This window comes from Cricetulus griseus, chromosome 3, assembly GCF_003668045.3.
Source record: "Cricetulus griseus strain 17A/GY chromosome 3, alternate assembly CriGri-PICRH-1.0, whole genome shotgun sequence".
Lineage (NCBI taxonomy): Eukaryota > Metazoa > Chordata > Mammalia > Rodentia > Cricetidae > Cricetulus > Cricetulus griseus.
The window spans coordinates 28846112-28866847 of NC_048596.1; the positions used below are offsets into that span (position 1 = coordinate 28846112).

A 20736-nucleotide genomic window follows, 5' to 3' on the forward strand; every position below is an offset into this window, starting at 1 on the left:
GACTACAGACAACTAAGGAGTGCTGAGAGAGGGAGAAACAGCTTTCTCCAAGTGTCAGCCCTGAAATATATGTGCAGGTAACATGGTATAAACTGAGCGGGTTGTATACACACATCAAACATCAACAGTTGAAGAAAAAGAGGCCACGGCAGAAAGCCGTTGGCGAAGCTGGAGGGAGGATAGGGAAGGGGAAATGATGTGGTTACATTTTAATTCAAAAAGTAAAACTATTTTAGAAAAAAGTCAGGCATAGTGGTCTATGCCTTTAATTCTAATGCTGGAGAAGTACAGTCAGAAGGATTCATAAGAATTTCTGGCCAGCTAGCCTAATGAACTCCAGGTTCTAGGTACAGTAAGAGACCCTATCTCAAAAAATCAAAAAAGGGGCCGAGAGTTGGTGGCGCATGCCTTTAATCCCAGCACTCGGGAGGCAGAGGCAGGCAGATCTCTGTGAGTTCGAGGCCAGCCTGGTCTCCAGAGCGAGTGCCAGGATAGGCTCTAAAGATACACAGAGAAACCTTGTCTCGAAAAACCAAACCAAACCAAAACAACAACAACAACAAAAACACAAAAAAGGTAGAGTGGAATAGAAGACACCCACTACTAACCTCTGGCCTTCACACATAAATGCATACAAATGTACACATGCCTGCATACACACATAAAAATAAAATAAAAAGAAAGCCCAGAACCTCCTTGATTAATACTATGTATTAATTGTCTATTGCACACCTATTGTAGACCAGATACTGTATTTTGTATTGCCATAGATTAAATAGAGATATCCAGTGATAAAAACATTGTATATTCACTCTATTCTATTCTGCAAGACCTAGTTGAATTTTGGACTTCTGGGGAGGAGCATGTGTGATTTGTAAAAAAGCCCGTGATTTGATGTCTTAAGGCCCCCAATGCAAGACAATTCCTTATGATTTGTTAAATGACAACATTATCAGGTCCAGCAGACACAGGAAAAGGAAATAAGCAGCAACATATATTTTGATGACGTATACCGTCATATGAGCCCCCATCTCTCCCCATGCTTAAACTGGAAGCATTATCTCATATTTCTACTTAACAACCCACTATCATTGCCTTACTCTTCGCTGTTGTTGTGTATGTAGTCAAGGATCTGACTTTATTTGAGGGGCGGTATCCATGATAGTGATAGTTAATACTGTCAACTTGGCAAGAATCTAGAATCACCGGAGACAAACCACTGGGCACACATGTGAGAGATTCTCTCGACTAGGTTAATTGATAGACTCATCTCTGTGCGGGAAGTCCAGATGTTGGCTCAAATATAAGGAAGTCCTGGGGATTTGCTTTCGGCTTGCTTGCCTTTGCATGTGGATGTGAGCTCATCTGCTCTGCTTCTGCCGCTGCCATCTTTCACTGATAGCAGATCCAGATCCTTGAAGTGGACTAAAGACTAGTGGTAGCTCTCCAGGGACCCTTAAAGCTTTTGCTGTCAGGTTGGGACTGCTGAGGAATCTAGCCTCAAGGAATGCGCAGCTATCAGGACAGCCATGGTTGGGCCATTCAGACTGTATTGTGTCAATCAATCTAAAACAAACAAACAAGCACCCAAACAAAAAATAAGAACAACCGCCTTTTGATATCTATGCATCACCTCTATTCTGTTCTCCTAGAGAACCCAATGCAGCCCCCTCCCCTCCCAGACAGGGTTTCTTTCTTTCTTCTTTTTTTTTTTTAAGATTTTATTTATTTATTTATTTATTTATTTATTATGTATACAACATTCTGCTTCCATGTATATCTGCACACCAGAAGAGGGCACCAGATCTCATTACTGATGGTTGTGAGCCACCATGTGGTTGCTGGGAATTGAACTCTGGACCTCTGGAAGAGCAGTCAGTGCTCTTATCCTCTGAGCCATCTCTCCAGCCCCAGGGTTTCTTTATATAGTCCTGGCCGCCCTGGAACGAACTCTCTTTAGACCAGGCTGGCCTCGAACTCAGAGATTCTCCTGCCTCTGACTCCCTAGTGCTGGGATTAAAGGTGTGTGCCATTACCGCCCTGCTCCCAGTATAGTTCTTTAACAAGTAACTTCTCAGGCTCGACAGCACTGCTGGGCTGTCTCCCCACAGCTATTGACAAGACCGTTTGCTAATTGAACAAATTTCTGCACATGGAGACAGTCTCCTTCCTTAGACACCCAATGCTGGAAAAACAGGCATGGGACACCAAGCCCAGCTTGACTGCAGAATTCCTTAGCCACCATAAAAGATAATCCTTTAAACAGAGCGACACAACCTGCCTCCTCCAGGAATATAATGTTTTAGGAAGTCTGTCTTATTCCTTCATAGTCCCACTGCCTTTGTCTGAAGTGATGTTCTTTTTTTTTTTTTTTTTTCCTTCCTTTTATTTAGGGCAGTGTCTACTATTTTTCATTCCTTGGCAGTATATGCAGTCAGAAGGGGTTGGTTTTCAGATATGGTTCTTTGGGGCCTTGGTGTCATGTCCCTCACTTTGCAAGAGGAAGGGGGTAAAAGAAAAGTCATCAACATGCAAAACCTGTCACCAGATGCCCTATTCTGACCCAACTGCCAGACCTGCCTGGTCCGCCTGGCTGCTCATGCGTTCAGCGGATTCTCAGGCGCCACCTCCAGGTTTCAGTACAGAGATCGGGGAGGTGGGTGAGCTCACCCTAGAAACCGAAAGGCAGGTGGCGAGGCCATGCGCGTCTGCGCAGCAGCAATGGGGACTTGCAGAGGGTAGTGGAAGTTTATCAAACCAGGGAAACGTCTCTTTCTTTGCCTTCTGCAAAAGGCTCCGGCGCACACAGCTCCACAGCAGCGCAGGGCTTTCGTGTGTCAAGCGCCTTCCCCAATTCAGTTTCTGAGTCTCCGAAGCTCAACTCGGAGCCTTTGGGGAGCGTCAAGTACATCCTATCCACCTTTCTGAACGCATGGGCACAACAGGCATTAGGTGTAAGTAGACGGGAAAAGCAGATCGCCCGGCGCTGCGTCTCCACGCCTGAAGCTTGAACTGCAGCGCTCGGCATGAATCGCGCATGCTCCGTGTGCATGCGGGGCGGGGCTCCGGCCGGAAGCGTTCTCTCCCAGGCGGCATTTCTTTCCTGTGCGAGGCCGGCTAGGGCTCCTATCGCCTCTGGTCCTGCCCCTGGTGAGTAGCGGGTTCCCGCGGGGCCGGGCCAGGTGCGTCCCCCATCCCTCCGGGTCCCCGAGGGCCTGGCGCTCACCTGGGGAGCCCAGCCGGACAGTCACCTGCCCCTCACCCGTCACACGTGAGCGCCGGCCCGGCCCTGCCGATCCAGAGGATTAACCTCCAAGGGCGTCCGGGGCCTCGCCTTGGCGCCCGGCCCGGCGCGAGCCCTCAGGTCTCGGCGCTGGCGGGAGACTGGGGCCGCACGCAAGGACATCTCCGTAGGCGGCCTGGTGGTCACTGGAGGATTGGGCGCTCTGGGCGACCTCGGGACCAGGCTCGTGGGAAGGCGGCTGGAAGGAACCTGCCCGCTCGTGCCGGCCGCGCTCCTCCCTCTTTGTGCAAAGGCGGAGCGGGTGTTTCTTCAGGACTGGCCATGCTCTCCCAGAAGATGCTAATGTTAAGTTAGTCATGACCTGTCCTCTGCGCAGAACCTGGCAGGCGTTCATTGTCACACAGGCTGCGTCTGTAGGGCCTCGATAGAGACAGGACCAGGACTTTTGAGTTAGTTGAAAGACCCTACGTAGAATACCGCAGTGACTTAGGAAGAAAATACTGCAGTCTAATAAACGTTAGTAATAAGTTACTCAAAGATAACGGTATCCACACTGAAACTAGAGCTTAAAATGAAACGATTTAAAATGGTATTTGTCTAAAGATAATAATGAATCATATCGGTTTTGTGGTTGTATGCAGCAATGTGTATTTTTTTTTTGCCAAAATTAATGTTTATGCAAAATTTAAATACATTCTCTCTGTTGGCTGCTTTTATCGTACACTTTCGTAATGATAAGGAACTGTAATAGTCTTATTTTGCAAAGATATTAATGCTTTGTGAATGATAGAATGGTGTGTGTCTCATCTATGGAGACTGTATAAAAATATTTCCGTGTACTGTCTGCAATCAGGACGTTTCAGTTTCGTTTCAGGATTTTGAAGTCACTTAGGAAGGTGGACATGCAGTACTCTTAAATCTGCCTTGAATCACCGTTAATACTGGAATAGGAAGAATTGTCTCTTGGCACTGTCTTGATGACTTTAAGGAACTGCCCTTTGGAAACAGCCCATAGCCCTGATTTACCTTTGTAATTCAGTGACTACCCAGTAGATGGCAATTTTAACACACCAACCTAAACTTTTTTTTTTTTTTTTGGAGGCAGGGATGTTTTGTGTAATTTAGGTTAATCTTAAACCCTTTGCAGCCCAGGTTAGCCTTGAACCTTAAATCTTCCTTGTAGTCTCTTGAGTGATGAGATTCCCAGGCTTTTGCCACTGTACCCAGCTCTGACCAAGACTTTTAAAAAAACAAAAACTTTATTGGAATGTTGTGACTTTTCACAGATTAAGTTAACAAGGCCTTTATCTCCCTTACTGGATTATTATCAACTGTGTTTGCAGCTTTATTGGGATAAAGACAAAAGAAGTAAAATTTCCATGCCCTTTGAGAAGTTGACTGTCAAGTATCCTAGTTTTGAAATCCCTACTAATGGATAATACTATGAATACTAATCCGTACTGTGATTTTGCTACATGAGGCAGTTATAATTTGGTGACAGTTCCATTTTTCTTTAGTAATTAATATAATTGGACAGTAATTTTTGAGTAATTATATATTAGCCATTGTTACATATCAAATATAGGGGCCACTTTTTTGTAGATGTTTGGTAAGTTCTTATTGAATGAACTAGTTAGCATCCTAAACCTAAGTTTCTTTATCCAAAATGAGGGCTTTCAGTTACTTGTTTAAATAATTATTGTGATAGGAATGGCACCTAATAGAGAAGTGTGAACACTGAGTTGGAAATGCTTTAGAAATCTGACATTGCTGTTGGATGACTGAAAGAATTGGGAGGTTTTCTCTACAGCTATAAACAAATACTAGAGCTAGTCCAGAGAAAGCCAATGAGAAGCATTTTAGCTTAGCAGTAGTAAGAAAAGTGTTAGAGCTAGAAGAAACATGAATATTAGTCTTTGCAATACCTACTTGGCACCTACCACTGAGCAGTCTAGATCTGGTTTATTTACTTATACATGAGTTAATATGTATTTTTTTTTTCTTCTCCCCTTCCCCCAGCACTTGCCAAGGCTTAATGACACTGTTGGACACTGATATCCTATCCTAAAATGTGATAGTCACATGCTTCCTGCTAAGCTTATTTTGTGAAGGTACTGCCTTTGACACTGGAGTGAATTCCTGTTGTAAACCTGATTGTTGTAGTTGCTCAGAGATGTACCATATTTAAAAGTAGTCTCATCAACTCCCTTTCCTCTGTTCGTGGTTGTATTCTTTTGTTAGTAATAATGTCTTTTTTTTTTTTTTTTCCTTTTTCTTCAAGACAAGGGTTTCTCTGAAACAGCTCTGGCCGTCCTGGAACTTGTTTTGTAGACCAGGTTGGCCTCAGACTCACACAGATTGACATGTCTTTGTCTCCCAGATGCCTGGCTGTGATGGGTCTTCTCATGTAACACATTGTTTGTTGAGCCCAGGCTGTCCTACAACTCATTGTGTACTCCAGACAGTCTCTTACTCATGGCAATGCGTCTCAGCCTTACAAGTACAGGGAATACGTGTGTGAGCCATGTCCAGCTCCTCCTCTTGTTTTCCTGTCACTTGCAGTTAAGTTATCCTTTCCTGTTGCCTGTCACCCTTCCCTTTAGAGTAGTGGTTCTCAACCTTCCTAGTACTGTGACCCTTTAATACAGTTCTTGTTGTGGTGACCCCCCCATCATAAAATTACTTGGTTGCTACTTCATAGCTGATTTTGCTACTGTTATGAGTTGTAATGTGTATCTGATATGCAGGATGTCTGCTATGTGGCCCCTAAAAAGGTCTCGACCCATAGGTTGAAACTGATGCTTTAGACCTTTTCCTTTACTCCCATTGTCCCCTTTGTGCTTTCATTCCCTATATTTATGCATGTGGCTATTTCTAAATTTAAAGTTATTTGTGTGTGTGTGTGTGTGTGTGTGTGTGTGTGTGTGTGTGTGTGTGTGAGTGTGTGTGTTTTCTTCTTTTCTGAGACAGCTCTGGCTGTTCTGGAACTCACCATTATTACCACTGGCCCAAAATTTAAATTTAGATTTCTAGGAGAACATGCAGTATTAGTCTTTCTGATCCTGCTTATTTACTTACCATAATGATCTCCAGTTTTCATTAACTTTCCTAAAAATGTGATAATTTCTTCTTTCTAGCTTACTAATACCCCATTATGTACCACACTTTCTTTCCATTTATCTGTTGATGAACATTGAAGCTAGTTGTATATCTTGTCTATTGTGAGTAGTTTAGCAAAAAGCAATATTGTGCAAGTAACTCCTGGCATGCTTACAATTCTTTGGGCATGTGGTATAGTCAGTCTTCATACTGATCTCTGTAGTGGTTGCAGCAACTCTTATACCCACTAGTATTGTATAGCTAAGATTCCTGCCTCCTCACATCCTCACTAGCATTTGCTTTTTGTTTTATTAATCGTAGCCATTCTGACTGAGGCCTGATGGAATGTCAAGGCAATTTTAATTTGCATTTCCCTGGTGGCTAAAAGTGGTTGAACACTCTTAAGTATTTATTGTTCATTTGTATTCATTCCTTTGATAACTGTCTGTTCAACTCATTAGACTATCACTTAGTGATTATGTGTTACATGTGTGTTTTTAAGTTTTTAAATGCTTTATATATTCTAAATATTAATCACTTGCCAGATGTATAGTTTGCTGTAGTCACTTTCTTGTCCCACCAGCTCACAAGTAACTACATGGAGACTTATGAAAGTTCAGCTTTTAGCTTAGGCTTGTCTTACTAGTTCTTACAACTTAAATTAACCTGTTTCTACTAATCTACATTCTGTAATGTTGCTTTTTACTTCTCCTTAATTCTGTATGTCAGATTCCCTCTGCTTTCTCTTCCCTCCAGTCCCCCCACCATCTCGTTTGTCTCTCCTGCCTAGCTATTGGCTGTTCAGCTTTTTAATACACCAATTACAGCAGTACATCTTCACAGTGTACAATTATCCACCACAGTTTGTGATCTCACCCCCACCCCCCCCCAGCAAATAGTGTAAGCTAATGACGAAATTTAGGATCTTGCACTTGCTAGGCTAAACCCCCAGACCTCCAAATTGTAATTTTCTTGGTTTGAAATTTTTGAAAGTTCTCTTCCTTCATATTTACTTTGTTGTTGGAAGCAAAGGATGGTTCAAAGAATTTAATGTTACTTATCAATTAAGAAACTGCATATTTCTATCTGTGATAAGAGTTTAAGGCCATCCTGGTCTACAGAGCTAGTTCTAAGACAACTGAGGCTATACTGAGAAACCGCTTATCTCATGAAACAAAAAAACAAAAACAGCCTTTAATCCCAGCACTCGGGAGGCAGAGGCCAGATTGGTCTTCAAAGAGAGTTCCAGGACAGTCTCCAAACCTACAAACAAAAACAAAGTAAAAAAAAAAATTGCATACTTAAATTTGAGCTGTTTTTAAAAACCTGAAGCATAAGTATGCGAGACAAAGGAGTGAGTTTTTAGTTAGATTTCAGTCTCAAAAACAAATGAGTTGGTTATTTGTTATACATAATAGTATTCTTCTTACAACTAAACCTGATTCTAATCTTCAGTTTCTAAGGGAAGCTTTAATGTGTTTGTTTACTTAACATTTAAAAATCTCAGTGGGGCAGTGGTAATCCCAGCATTTGGGAGGACAGCCTGGTCTACAGAGTGAGTTCCAGGACAGCCAGAGCTACACAGAGAAACCCTGTCTCAAAAAACAAAAAAAGATGGTTCTCCTTCAAATGAGATGCTTAAACAATAAGCAATGTTTTATTTTGACCAGAAGTTTCTTTATCTACTTTCTCTCCCGATTTTAACAAGTACTGGTATTTCCTAGTGACTTTTCTCTCTCTCTTTTTTAAGGTTAACAGTCAAGATGGTACATGCTGAAGCTTTTTCTCGTCCATTGAGTCGGAACGAAGTTGTTGGTTTAATTTTCCGTTTAACAATATTTGGTGCAGTAACATATTTCACTATCAAATGGATGGTAGATGCAATTGATCCAACCAGAAAGCAGAAAGTAGAAGCTCAGAAACAGGTACGATTGCAGGGTATAAAGGTCATGTCTCCTATGCCAGCAGATATTTTTTTATCCAAGCTAAGATTATAAATACAAAACTCATGTAAAAATTCATTGATCCATCTTTTCAGTATTAACCCTAAAAGTCTTTTTTACTCTGTAAACAAACATCAGAAGAAAAATGATTAATGGAAATATAGGTTCTTTTTTGTTGTTCTTGTTGTTTTTTTCTTGTCTGCACTGCTTTGTTTTTTCTTCTTTTATTGAAAATAGATTTTTTTCACATAATATATCCTGATTGCAGTTTTCCTCTCTACTTCTCCCAATTCCTACCCACCTCCTCTCCTATCTGATTCGATCCCTTTCTGTCTCATTAGAAAACAAACAGGCTGCATGGTGGGCTGGAGAGATGGCTCAGCGGTTAAGAGCACTGGCTGCTCTTCCAGAGGACCGGGGTTCCATTCCCAGCACCCATGTGGTAGCTCACAACTCTCTGTAGCTCCAGTTCTAGGGGATCTGACACCTTCACACCAATGCACATAAAATAAATTTAAATTATTAAAAAAAGAAAACAAACGGGATTCTAAGAGATAATAATAAAATAAAATAACACAAAAATTAACTGGACAAAACAAACAGAAGGAAAAGAGCCCAAGAGAAGACACAAGAATCAGAGACCCACTTGCTCATATACTCAGGAATCCCTAAAAACACTAAACTCGAAGCCATAATAATATATATGCAGAGAACTTGGTGCAGACCTGTGCAGGCCTCAGTCTCTGAGTTCATATGAGTTGTGATGGAGTTGTTTTAGAGCAGCAGTTAGCAATCTGTGCTTCTCTATCTGTGGGGTTGCACGGTCACATATCAGACATCCTGCATATCATATATTTACATTACAATTCATAACAATAGCAAAATTGCAGTTGTAAAGTAGCAACAAAATAATTTTATGGTTAAGGGTCACCACCACCTGAGGTACTGTATTAAAGGGTCACAGCATTTAGAGGGCTTGTTGTCTTGGTATCTTCCATCCCCTCTGGCTCTTAAGTGCTTTCTGTCTTCTCTTCCACAGCATTCCTTGTACCCTGAGGAGATGGATTTTATGGAGCTATCCCATTAGGGCTGAGTGTTCCAAGGTCTCTCACTCTGCATACTGTCTGGCTGTGGGTCTCTGTATTTGTTCCCATCTGCTGTAGGAGGAAAGCAGCTTGTTAGGAGTCATTTTATTGCTAGGTGGTTTTGTTTGTTTGTTAAGAACAGTAGTATTTATATTTACCCTTGGTCCCTGGGCTGTCTAGTGTCATGTTCTTGGTCACCCAAGCCCCAAGCAATGTTGGGTATGGGTTCCATCTTGGGGAATGGGCCTTAAGTCAAATCAGCTGTATGTTAGTTACTCCCATAAGCTTTGTACTGCCATTGCCATAGCTTTAGGGCCCAGCATAGCTTGCACACAGGATACCATTGTAGATCAGGGTTTGTGGCTGGGTTGGGGTTTATGTTCCTCATTTGGTAGCATGCTTAGTACCTTCTGTACCAGAGATACTAGAATGTAGTCACCAGCTTAATCTCCATGTTCAGTGAGTCATGTAAGTGTTATCTTCAGCAATGGAGCCTTTCTGTCAGTTTGTGGGAACAACCTATAGTCTTGGCAACAGCATGGATTGTTTAGGGATTCCCATGGGGCCCCTTTGACTAACTATTCCATTAGATGTAATCAAATCCTGGTATTGGAAGCTTAATTTGTAACATGATGTTTAATTGGGGCTTTGTTTCCCCCATTATTTGGCAATTTTATTTAGATCACCTTCATATGTGCATATATTTTAGTAAGTTTCTGCTGTGCTAGGTTTTAATACTATCTCTCAATGGCTATTAATTTTAGGTGCTTCTCCCTGTATTTCCTCCCTTTTCCATCTTCTCTTGATCCTCCCAGCCCCCATACTCCAAATCTATCCATCACTATCTAGTTGATATTTCCCCTTTTTAGGGAGATCTATCTTGTTTCACCAGTACTTAATACCTAGCTGTGGGTCTATGGATTGTAGCATGTTTATCATTGACTTAACAGCTAATATCCACATATAAGTGAATATATTATCATATTTGTCTTTGTGGGTCGGGAATACTTTACTCAGGATGATTTTTTTTTTTTAAGCTTCATCTATTTGCCTGCAAATTGCATGATTTCTTTTCGTTCCTTCTTTTCTTCCCTCCTTCCTTCCTTCGCTTTTTAAATGGCTGAGTAATAACTCCATTGTGAAAATGTACCACATTTTACTTATTCTTCTTTTGAGGGATATCTAAGTTGTTTCCAATTTCTGGCTATTATGAATAGAGCAGGTGGGTTGGAGAGATAGCTCAGCGGTTAAGAGCGGCTGCTCTTCCAGAGATCCTGATTTCTCAGTAACCACTATCCATAATGTGATCTGGCGCCCTTTTCTGGCTTGCATGGCAGATAGAACACTGTATATAAATCTTACAAAAAAATGAATAGATCATCAGTGAACATGGTTGAGCACCTGTCCTTGTGGGAGGATGGAATATCCTTTGAGTATATGCCTAAGAGTGGCATAACTGGCTCTTGAGATAGATTGATTCTGCTTTTCCTGAAGGAACTATCTTACTTATTCCCACAGTGGCTGTGTAAGTTTCTACTCCCACCAGCAATGAATGAGCGTTCCCTTTATTCCATATTGTCACCAGTATAAGTTTTCCCTTGTTTTATTGATCTTAGTAATTTTGGTTTACATTTCCTTCATGGCTAAGGGTGTTGAACTTTTAAGTGTTTCTCAGCCATTTGAGTTTCCTCTTTTGAGAATTCTGCTTAGATCTGTACCCCCACTTTTTAAACTGGATTACTTGTTCTCTCTTTTGTTTGTTTGTTTGTTTTTGTTTTTCGAGACAGGGTTTCTCTGTAACAGCTCTGATGTCCTGGAACTCACTTTTTAAACCAGGACGGCATGAACTAACTCAGAGAACCATCTATCTACCTCTTGAGTGCTGGGACTAATGGTGTGTGCCACCACCACCTACCATATTTTCTTTCCTTTTTTAAAAAATATGTATTTATTATGTGTGCAATGTTCAGTCTGCATGTTTGCCTGCATGCCAAAAGAGGAACCAGATCTCATTATAGATGGTTTGAGCCACCATGTGGTTGCTGGGAATTGAACTCAGGGCCTCTGGAAGACCAGCTAATGTTCTTAATCACTGAACCATCTCTCCATTTAATCCATTTAGAGTTTGAGTTTTGTGCAGGGTGATAAGTATGTTTGCATTCATCTATATTCAGACATTAAGTTTGACCAGTACCATTTGTGAAGGATGCTGTCTTTTTTTCTAGTGTGTATTTCTGGTTTCTTTGTCAAAAATCAGGTGTCCATAGGTATATGGATTTATGTCTGGGTCTTCAGTTCAATTCCATTGGTTAATGTGTCTTGTTTTTGTGCCAATACCATGCTGCTTTTATTACTATAGCAGTGTAGTACAATTTGAAATTGGGGTTGGTGATACCTCCAGCAGTTCTATTGATAGTTCTAGCTATCCTGGGTTTTTGTGTTTTCATATGGAGCTGAAAATTGTTCTTTTAATATCTGTGGAGGATTGTATTGGAATTTTGATGGGGATTGCATTGACTCTGCAGATTGCCTTTGGTAGGATGGCCATTTTTATTACATTAAACCTACTGGCCCATGAGCATGGGAGATCTTTCTGTTTTCTTCAGTGTCTTAAAGTTTTTAATTATATACGTCTTTCACTTGCCTGGTTAAAGCTACCTGAAGATGAAAATACATTTGGTTTTTAAAATATATATCCTTATTGGAACATTTTTATCAGAAACATGATAGAAATAATCTAGATGAAAATCTGTAACAGAGCAAACATAAATATTTTTGGCAACAATGTACATGCTTTGTATGGCATTTAAATTTGTAAACACAAGTTGTCAGTCTTAGACTTGGTACACCACCCAAAATTCTTAGGAAATAGCTAAAAAATGTTACTGGTAATAAATTGATTTGAATTTTGACTGTTTTTCTGCTACTGTCTCTTATGACCATTTCTTTCTTTTCTTTTTTCCCCCTTTTTTGATTTTCGAGACAGAGTTTCTCTGTAGCTTTGGAACCTATCCTAGAACTCACTCTGTAGACCAGACTGGCCTGGAACTCACAGAGATCCTCCTGCCTCTGTATCCCAAGTGCTGGGATTAAAAGTATGCACCACCACTGCCCAGCCACCATTTTTTTTTTTTTTTAATTAACTGGGTTGATACCTAGCTCTTTACTAGGTGATTTCTGTTTATCTGTAAGATCTAAAAGTCTATTGAGGATAAGATGCTTATATTCTTGGCTTCTTAGGTTTATTTTGTGAGTTGTGACTCTGATTCTTTTTCTTTTTTTTTTTTTTGGTTTTTTTGAGACAGGGTTTCTCTGTGGCTTTGGAGACTCTGATTCTTTTAATGAACATTTAAAGGAGATGGCATTTGCTTTTTCAAATGCTATAGACAGGCATGGGAAGCAGATATAAACAAATAGCTGTTTTTTGCATATTATGCATCATTCTTAACCAGTAAGAAGTAAAAATCACAGTTTCATAAATATCATAGTAAATATGTCTCTGAAAAAAGTTTGGACATTTGTAAATTTATTGCCTGAATTTGATTATAAAATAACTAGCGAGTTCAAGGCCAGCCTGGTCTACAGAGTGAGTTCCAGGACAGCCTCCGAAACAGTACAGAGAAACCCTGTCTTGAAAAACCAAAAAAAAAAAAAAAATAATAATAATAATTGGAGAGAAGTCTAGCTTGCATTGTCAGCCTATTTTCATTTCTTTTTTCTTTTCCTTTTTGTTTTTCAAGACAGGGTTTCTCTTGGACCCTGTCCTGGAACTCACTCTGTAGACCAGGCTGGCTTCGAACTCACAGAGATCTGCCTGCCTCTGCCTCCCTAGTGCTGGGATTAAAGGTGTGCCCCACCAATGCCCAGTTATTTTCATTATTTTAACACTGATATGTTTGATCAATATAGGGCTTTTTTGTTTTGGGCTTGCCAACAACAGAAATTTTTTTCTCACAGTTTTTAATACTTGAAGTTTGAAATTAAGGAGCCAGCATAGTTGAGCTTTTGTGAGGACCTTCTTCTGGGTACAATATGGGGGTTGTTTTGTTTGAAGTTTTTCGAGACATGTAGCCCTGGTTGGCCTGGAACTCACTGTGTAAACCATGCTGGCCTGGAGTACATAGATATCTTCCTTCCTCCCAAATACTGAGATTAAAGCTGTATGCCAACATGCTGGGCTGCTATATTGCCAAATTAAATTTAAAAGAAATAAATTTCATTGTGTACCTGAATGTAACAATGTAACTCTTTCCCCATCCCACACACCTCTTCCCCCCCCCCTCCAATCATGGAAATTGGTTTAACTCTCAGGTTAGGATTTGTTAAATTTTTATCATTTTAGCATTTTTTGGTAACAGGGCTTTTCATTTCATTGTATTTTTAAATTTATTTTTATTTGTGCAAGTAAGATTATTTATCACATGAATATAGGTGCCTGTGGTAGTCAGAAGAGTGAGCAGATTCCCTAGAACTGGAGTCAACAGGCAGTTGTTAGCCATGGTGTGGGTGCTGAGAACTAACTTAGGTCCACTGGATGAGCAGTGGCATTTTTTTTTTTTTTTTTTTTTTTGTTTTTGAAGACAGGGTTTCTCTGTGTGGCTTTGGAGCCTATCCTGGCACTTGCCCTGGAGACCAGGCTGGCCTCGAACTCACAGAAATCCACCTGCCTCTGCCTCCCAAGTGCTGGGATTAAAGGCGTGCACCACCAACGCCCGGCGAGCAGTGGCATTCTTGACTGCTCAGTCATCTCTCCAGCTCCAGGGCTTTTAGATGAAGATTTTGTCCTTTTTTTTTTTTTTTTCTATGAACTCCTGAAATACTCGTGTAGAAGACACTATATGAATGGGTTATTATAATTAAGACTTACTTGAAAACTATATATATATATATATATATGTATATTTATATATATATATATAATTTATAATATATATTGTGCTAAAATAACTGCTATGTGAAGTGTCATGTTTTCATTGTACACATGGTAGGTAAGAAAGAAAAAAACTAAGCAAAAAAAAAAATCTCATCCCTGTTAATATTAGTTGAAGTAGTAAGCAGTTCATGTTAGTTGCTTGATGAGCAGTGAAGACATACTGGCTTTTAGAGTAAGGGTCACCAGTGATTGAGGCAATTGAGTGTGACTTCATGAGAGAGGCTGGTAAAATGGAACAGCAATACGGAGTCAGGTCTAGATATAAGTGTGGTTTATTTAGGAAGATGCTACACACTCAGATCAGCCTGGCCAGTCGGCAGGGAGCAAGGTAAGTAGAAGGGACCCCATGTGCGTGTACCTCACTCTTAAGCCTTCCCCCACCTCACTCTAAACCTTCCCCACGGCACCCTGACCACGCCCAAGTGGCCGTGGCCAGGCAACCTGTCTCCAGCCCCAAGTGGGCGTGGTTAGGGTATCCCCTACAGGTTGGTCACAAGAATAGGAAAGGAAAAGGTTAAATAGAAAGAACATGAATCAAGTCATAAGGCAGTAAGAATGACAAGACCAGAGAAGAAATACTAAGTAGTCTAGTTAGGTTGGAGAGGAGATTTTATGTAGTTGACTGTAGTGGGACCTAAAGGGGAAGGTAAGGTAAGGACTGCTTTATTAAATCAGGGAACATAGTTCTATGCTTTTTTTCTTCATTCCCTTTCTTTTTTGGTGAGTGGATTGAGGCTCTCAGCAGAAGCCAGAGCAGTTGAGAAGCCCATCATTAACTGATGCTTCTAGGATTATTCTGTTCCCATAGTAACTTCATTTTATTATTATTATTTTTAAAGATTTTATTTATTATGTATACAACATTCTGCTTCCATGTATATCTGCACACCAGATGGTTGTGAGCCACCATGTGGTTGCTGAAAATTGAACACAGGACCTCTGGAAGAATACCAAGTGCTCTTAATCTCTAATCCATCTCTCCAGCCCCCATAATAGTATTTTAGATATCACAGTGAAAACATGATGGGATTTGCTTGGCCAAGAGCTGTAGTTTTCCTGCATTCCCTTCCTACTTTTCTTCCTATGTTCCAGGCTAGCTCTAGAAATAACATTGTTGACCAGTTAAAGACATACATAGGTAATGGTAAACCATGAACTATATTAAATATATTTAAATTGTTGGATAATATGCAATGCAGTGTTTTTAGGATGATTCACCTTACAGTGGTATATAACAAGAATTGGAAGTAGGACAGGCTAGAAACAAGAACTTTATAGATGACAATAATCCTGGCAAAGAGCTAGAATAAGAGTTACAAAGCTGGGTGGTGGTGGCACACACTTTTTTTTTTTTTTTTAAAGATTTTATTTATTTGTTTGTTTATTTATTTATTTATGTATGCGACATTCTGCTTCCATATATATCTGCACACCAGAAGAGGGCACCAGATCTCATAACAAATGGTTGTAAGCCACCATGTGGTTGCTGGGAATTGAACTCAGGACCTCTGGAAGAGCAGTCAGTGCTCTTAACCTCTGAGCCATCTCTCCAGCCCCCTGGCACACACCTTTAAATCCAGCATTTGGGAGGCAGAGGCAGGTTGGATCTCTTGTTCAAGGTCAGCCTGGCATGTAGAGTGAGTTCCAGACTGTCAGGGCTACACAGAGAAACTGTCTCAAAAAACACACAAGTGAAAAGTGTGGCAAAAGGAATGGACTGGGTAAAATTGATTTGAGAGTGAGTGCTGGAAGGACTTTGTGATGATGTAGGAAAAGAAAATACAACTTACTCTTTTATGCTGTATAGATTCTCTACCAGTGCACTATACCCCACCTGGTAATTTGAATGAGAATGGCCCCATATACTCATGTTTGAATACTTGGTCCCAATTGGTGGAATTGTTTGGGAAGGATTAGGAGGTGTTTCCTTGTTGGAGGAGGTGTGTCACTGCCTTGTGGTTGTGGATTGAGATGTAAGCTCTCAGCTTACATCATGCCTTTGCTCTATCACTATAGATTTTCTCAAACTGTAATCCCAAATTAAACACTTTGTTTTATTAGGTGCCTTGGTCATTATGTCTTATCACAACAATAGAAAAGTAACTAAGCAGTCCTCAAGTGGCTTTACATTAGCTGCCAACTCATATAGTACTATAGTACTATCAAAGGAGAGAGAAAAAGTACACTAATCAAAAGAACACTCTTGTGAGGTGTTTGACTTGGGCTCCTTGTTAATTGTTTAAATATGCTGCTTATTGGTGTTTCTTCTATGTACACTTATATTGGAGCGCTGTGCTGTGGTCTCAGTGGGAGGATCAGAGGATGTTCTTGTCTTTAACCTCAGTTTAACAGTTTGTCTGTTTTTTCACTCCTAATGTCATATGTACTTTTCTAAACTTAGCCTTGTAGGACAGTGATCTTCTGAATCTGGTGAAGAGCAAGTGTGTTATCTCATGATAGTTCCTTTCCTGCTTTTCTTTTCCTCTACTTTCCTCCCCAGGCAAAAATAGCAGTATTTCAAGCCCTACTACTACTACTTTTAAAATAATAGTGCTTTATGTAAAAGGAAAGAAGGAAACCATGAAAATGCAATGAAATGGTATAAAGGATAAAAAATAGTATGGAACAGTTAAGTATGTACAGGTCACTTTCCCTTTTTTCCATTTTACTTGTCTTGCCTTGTATTCTCCATCATTAGTTTCTTTCCAGCGAAAACTGCTGTCTGATGAGGCCTTCTTTACAAAGCAGATAAAATGTGATTGCTGTTGAGGTGTAAAAGATAAGACAGTATACAAACTGTTTTTTACCTAGGCATTTTTGTTTTTCTATTTTAAGCATCGTAGAATTATGATAAATTATTGTCTTTTTAAAAAAAGATTTATTTATTATGTATACAGTGTTCTGCCTACATGTAGGGCCTGCAGGTCAGAGGGGGCACAGATCTCATTACAGATGGTTGTGAGCCACCATGTGGTTGCTGAGAATTGAACTCAGGACCTCTGGAAGAGCAGGCAGTGCTCTTATCCTCTGAACTATCTCTTCAGCCCTAAATTATTGTCTTAATCAGTGCTAAAATAGATACCTTTAACAGCTGACACAAAGCTTTATTTATAAAGTGAAAGAGAAAGTATGCATGTTCAAGAGATAAAGCAGGGGGCTAAAGAGATGGCTCAATGTTTAAGACAAGTGGTTGCTTTTCCATTACGGCGGCTTACAACCGTCTTTAATCCAGCTCCAAGTGAATTGACACACACAGACATACATGCAGGTAAAACACCAATGTACATTAAGAAACAAAAAAAGATGAACCTGGAAAAGACTATTTTGTCCATTGATGATTTTACAGTGGATAGGTAAATTGGTTTCTTGTGTGGATCCCAGTGTTGTTGATAACATTTGTTTGAAACCTAGGAAATAACATGTTTCTCCTTATGAGCCAAGAAAGTCTATAAATAAATGCTCTGTGATAGGAATTCCTGGTAGCCGTATCCCTGACAAGCAGCGAGATTAAAGGCATTTTAGAAAAACAAAAGTTCAAAAATGGTAACTCTTTTTAAATGTTGTTTACTGGAGTTTCTGAACATTTCTAAAATGTTCACTTAAATGAAACTTGAGTCTGTTAGCTGTAGAGTTGAAGACTAGTGATGACAAACTCCCATGTTCGAGGGAGAAACCAAGCAAAAAAAACCAAGCTAACTCTCTGATCAGGTGATTAGAGTGTAAGCTGCAGAGTTGGTGGCTTGAATTCAGCTCCTGTCCCTCGAATTTCCTGACTTTTCACCCAGAGCAAATTTTTTAAAAAGATTTATTTATTTATTATGTATGCAGTGTTCTGTCTGCATGAATCTCTGCAGGCCAGAAGAGGGCACCAGATCTCATTAAGATGGTTGTGAGCCACCATGTGGTTGCTGGGAATTCAGCTCAGGACCTCTGGAAGAGCAGTCAGTGATCTTAACCTCTGAGCCATCTCTCCAGCCCCCTCCAGAGCAAATTCTTATTACTAATATTTTTACATTTATTTAGAGTGTTTGTAGGTGTGCGTGTGCAGGGGAGTGTCACGAGTATGGCACACATGTGGAGGTCAGAGGACAACTTGGAGGAAATCATATTTTCCACCTTGTGGGTTCCAGGATTGAACTGAGGTGGTCAGACATGGTGGCAAGAGCACTTACTTGCTGACCTGTCTTATCAGCTCTCTGGCAAATTACTTAATCGAGATAAACTTTGGTTTATTCACGATAAGAGAAAAAAAAAGTCATACCTCCTGAGATCTTTCTAAGTTCTATTTTTTTTGTATTTTGGCATGTTTGACACAATCAGAAAGTGTTCACCATTGTTTTAATTTTAACTGAAAACTTGGCATTGCTAGAACTTAAGATGTCAAGCTATTTTGCCTTACTTTAAGATTATACATGTATGTTATTTTGAGTTATTTTTTATTGTTATCAGTTACCTGTATCTTTGTTGTTAAAAGGACATCATCTCTTCTCCAGAGCGAGTGCCAGGATAGGCTCCAAAGCTACACAGAGAAACCCTGTCTTGAAAAACAAAAACAAAACAAAACAAAAAAGGACAGCATCTCAAAACAACTTAAAAGTACATATGTGGGGCTGGAGAGATGGCTCAGCAGTTGAGCATGTTGCTCTTTCAGAGATCCCGAGTTCAAATCCCAGCAACAACATGGTGGCTCACAACCATCTATAAGTGGGATATGATGCCCTCTTCTAGTGTAAAGTCATACATACAGGTAGAGCACTCATTGACAGCTTACCTGTGCCTGTCATCATATCCTTCTGGGAAAGAAAAATAAATAAACTACCCTGAGGTCTTTTGGGAGCCAAGGGAGTTCAATGTGTCCTACTCTCTTCCTCCTCCCCTCCCTCTCTTCCTTCTCTTTCTCCTCCTCCCCCCCCTTTGAGACTGGTACCATGTAACCCAGGATGACCTTGAACTTGCTTGGTAGCAGAACCTTCTGCATCAGTCATGGTATTACAGACATTACTGTGCCCAGCTCTCACTCATTCCTTAGCCTCCTAAGTTCTTGAGATTTTGCCTGACATCATGCCTGCTCAGCTTTCATTTCCCAAAAGCTGGTTACATTTTCTTGACTTCAGTAAAGTGGCCCCTCAGTTTTATTTTGAACCCAAAATTCACAAGGAGCCTACAGTATCCCTTGAAAAGTATTATGTCTTCTGTTCATTGCTGTTCAGAATTCTTCATCTGTTTTGAAGTAGCAGTGTCTAAATATAAAAGGTGGTTTGGTTTTTTTTTTCTTTCTAGGCAGAAAAACTGATGAAGCAAATTGGTGTGAAGAACGTGAAACTTTCAGAATATGAAATGAGTATTGCTGCTCATCTAGTAGACCCTCTGAATATGCATGTATGTATCTTTATTCTTACTTGCCTTTGACTTGCTTTTTGGTCTTACAGTCTGAGTTAAAGATCTAGAAGACCATGACTAATTTCAATGGGTCTCTAAGAGATGTCAAGAGTGACGTAGCATGTTGCACACACACATGTGGCTCATTGCACAAATTAGACACAAGACAGGACAGCAATAGAAAAATGGAATGGAACAGAGCCTGGAGAAAGCCAGGCACACTTTTCTAAGAGGGCTTTCCATTATTGTATCAAGCTGTGACTACATGTGCCATGTGACCACCAGAAAAGTTACTGGAGACAATTCAGTGTTTTCACTAGGCCCTGTTCATATAGACTCCTTTTCCATATGTATATCAAAATTCTGTACTCCTACAAGGAAAAGAATTTTATTCTTTTTTATTTATTTATTAAAAGAATTTATTCTCCATAAACCATATTGTTAATACAGTTTGGGAACAGTGAGCTGTTTTTATCAAGGAATGATAGGAAATTTTCCCAAATATAAGTTTCCAGATAGTAGGCAAGGATCACCCTGTTAAAGATGCTGTCAAGCCTGTTGTGTTATCTCTGCACACAAAGGATTAGTGAAACGTATATAGTATATGAAACTTCTTTAATCATACGGCCTTTGCTCTTCCTATATCCAAAGCATATGGGTCTGGCTGAGTCTAGCTAGCCAGCTTTTCCCCAGAAGCCTCTGTGTTCTAACTGCTAGGATTACAGGTGGCTGCTGTGCCTACCGGCCTTTATGGGATTCTAGGAATCTGAACTCCTGTTCTTATGCATATATGGCAAGTATTTTTTCCTGTCATCTTCCCCAGCTCAACAGTTGTACTTTTCATGAGTAAAAATTGCAAGTTCAATTTGGTGGGTATACATTCTATTTCTATAATGAATTTCTGTTGTTTTACAATGTAATTACATTTTTTGGTTTTTACAAGACCGTGTTTCTTTGTGGCTTTGGTTTTTTTTTCAGACTGTGTAACAGTCCTGGCTGTCCTGGAATTCACTTTTGTAGACCAGGCTGGCCTTGAACTCACAAAGATCCACC

At 40.2% G+C, this 20736-nt stretch overlaps 1 protein-coding gene across 4 annotated transcripts in view; it reads left to right on the top strand.

Annotated features, from left to right (window-relative positions):
• The first annotated feature begins 3024 nt into the window (after nucleotides 1-3024).
• The window catches only part of Atad1 (ATPase family AAA domain containing 1), a 37270-nt gene continuing 19558 nt past the window's right edge, over nucleotides 3025-20736 (top strand). Inside the window, exons 1-4 of one of the 4 annotated variants that reach the window (XM_027406393.2) lie at nucleotides 3033-3150; nucleotides 5264-5355; nucleotides 8094-8268; nucleotides 19585-19683. In XM_027406393.2, coding sequence (XP_027262194.1) covers nucleotides 8107-8268; nucleotides 19585-19683 — 261 coding nt within the window. In that variant the 5' untranslated portion in view covers nucleotides 3033-3150; nucleotides 5264-5355; nucleotides 8094-8106. Of the gene's footprint in view, nucleotides 3151-3243; nucleotides 3594-3735; nucleotides 3761-5263; nucleotides 5356-8093; nucleotides 8269-19584; nucleotides 19684-20736 lie in introns of those variants that run through there. The other 3 variants (XM_027406394.2, XM_027406395.2, XM_027406396.2) reach the window with 3 other exon arrangements.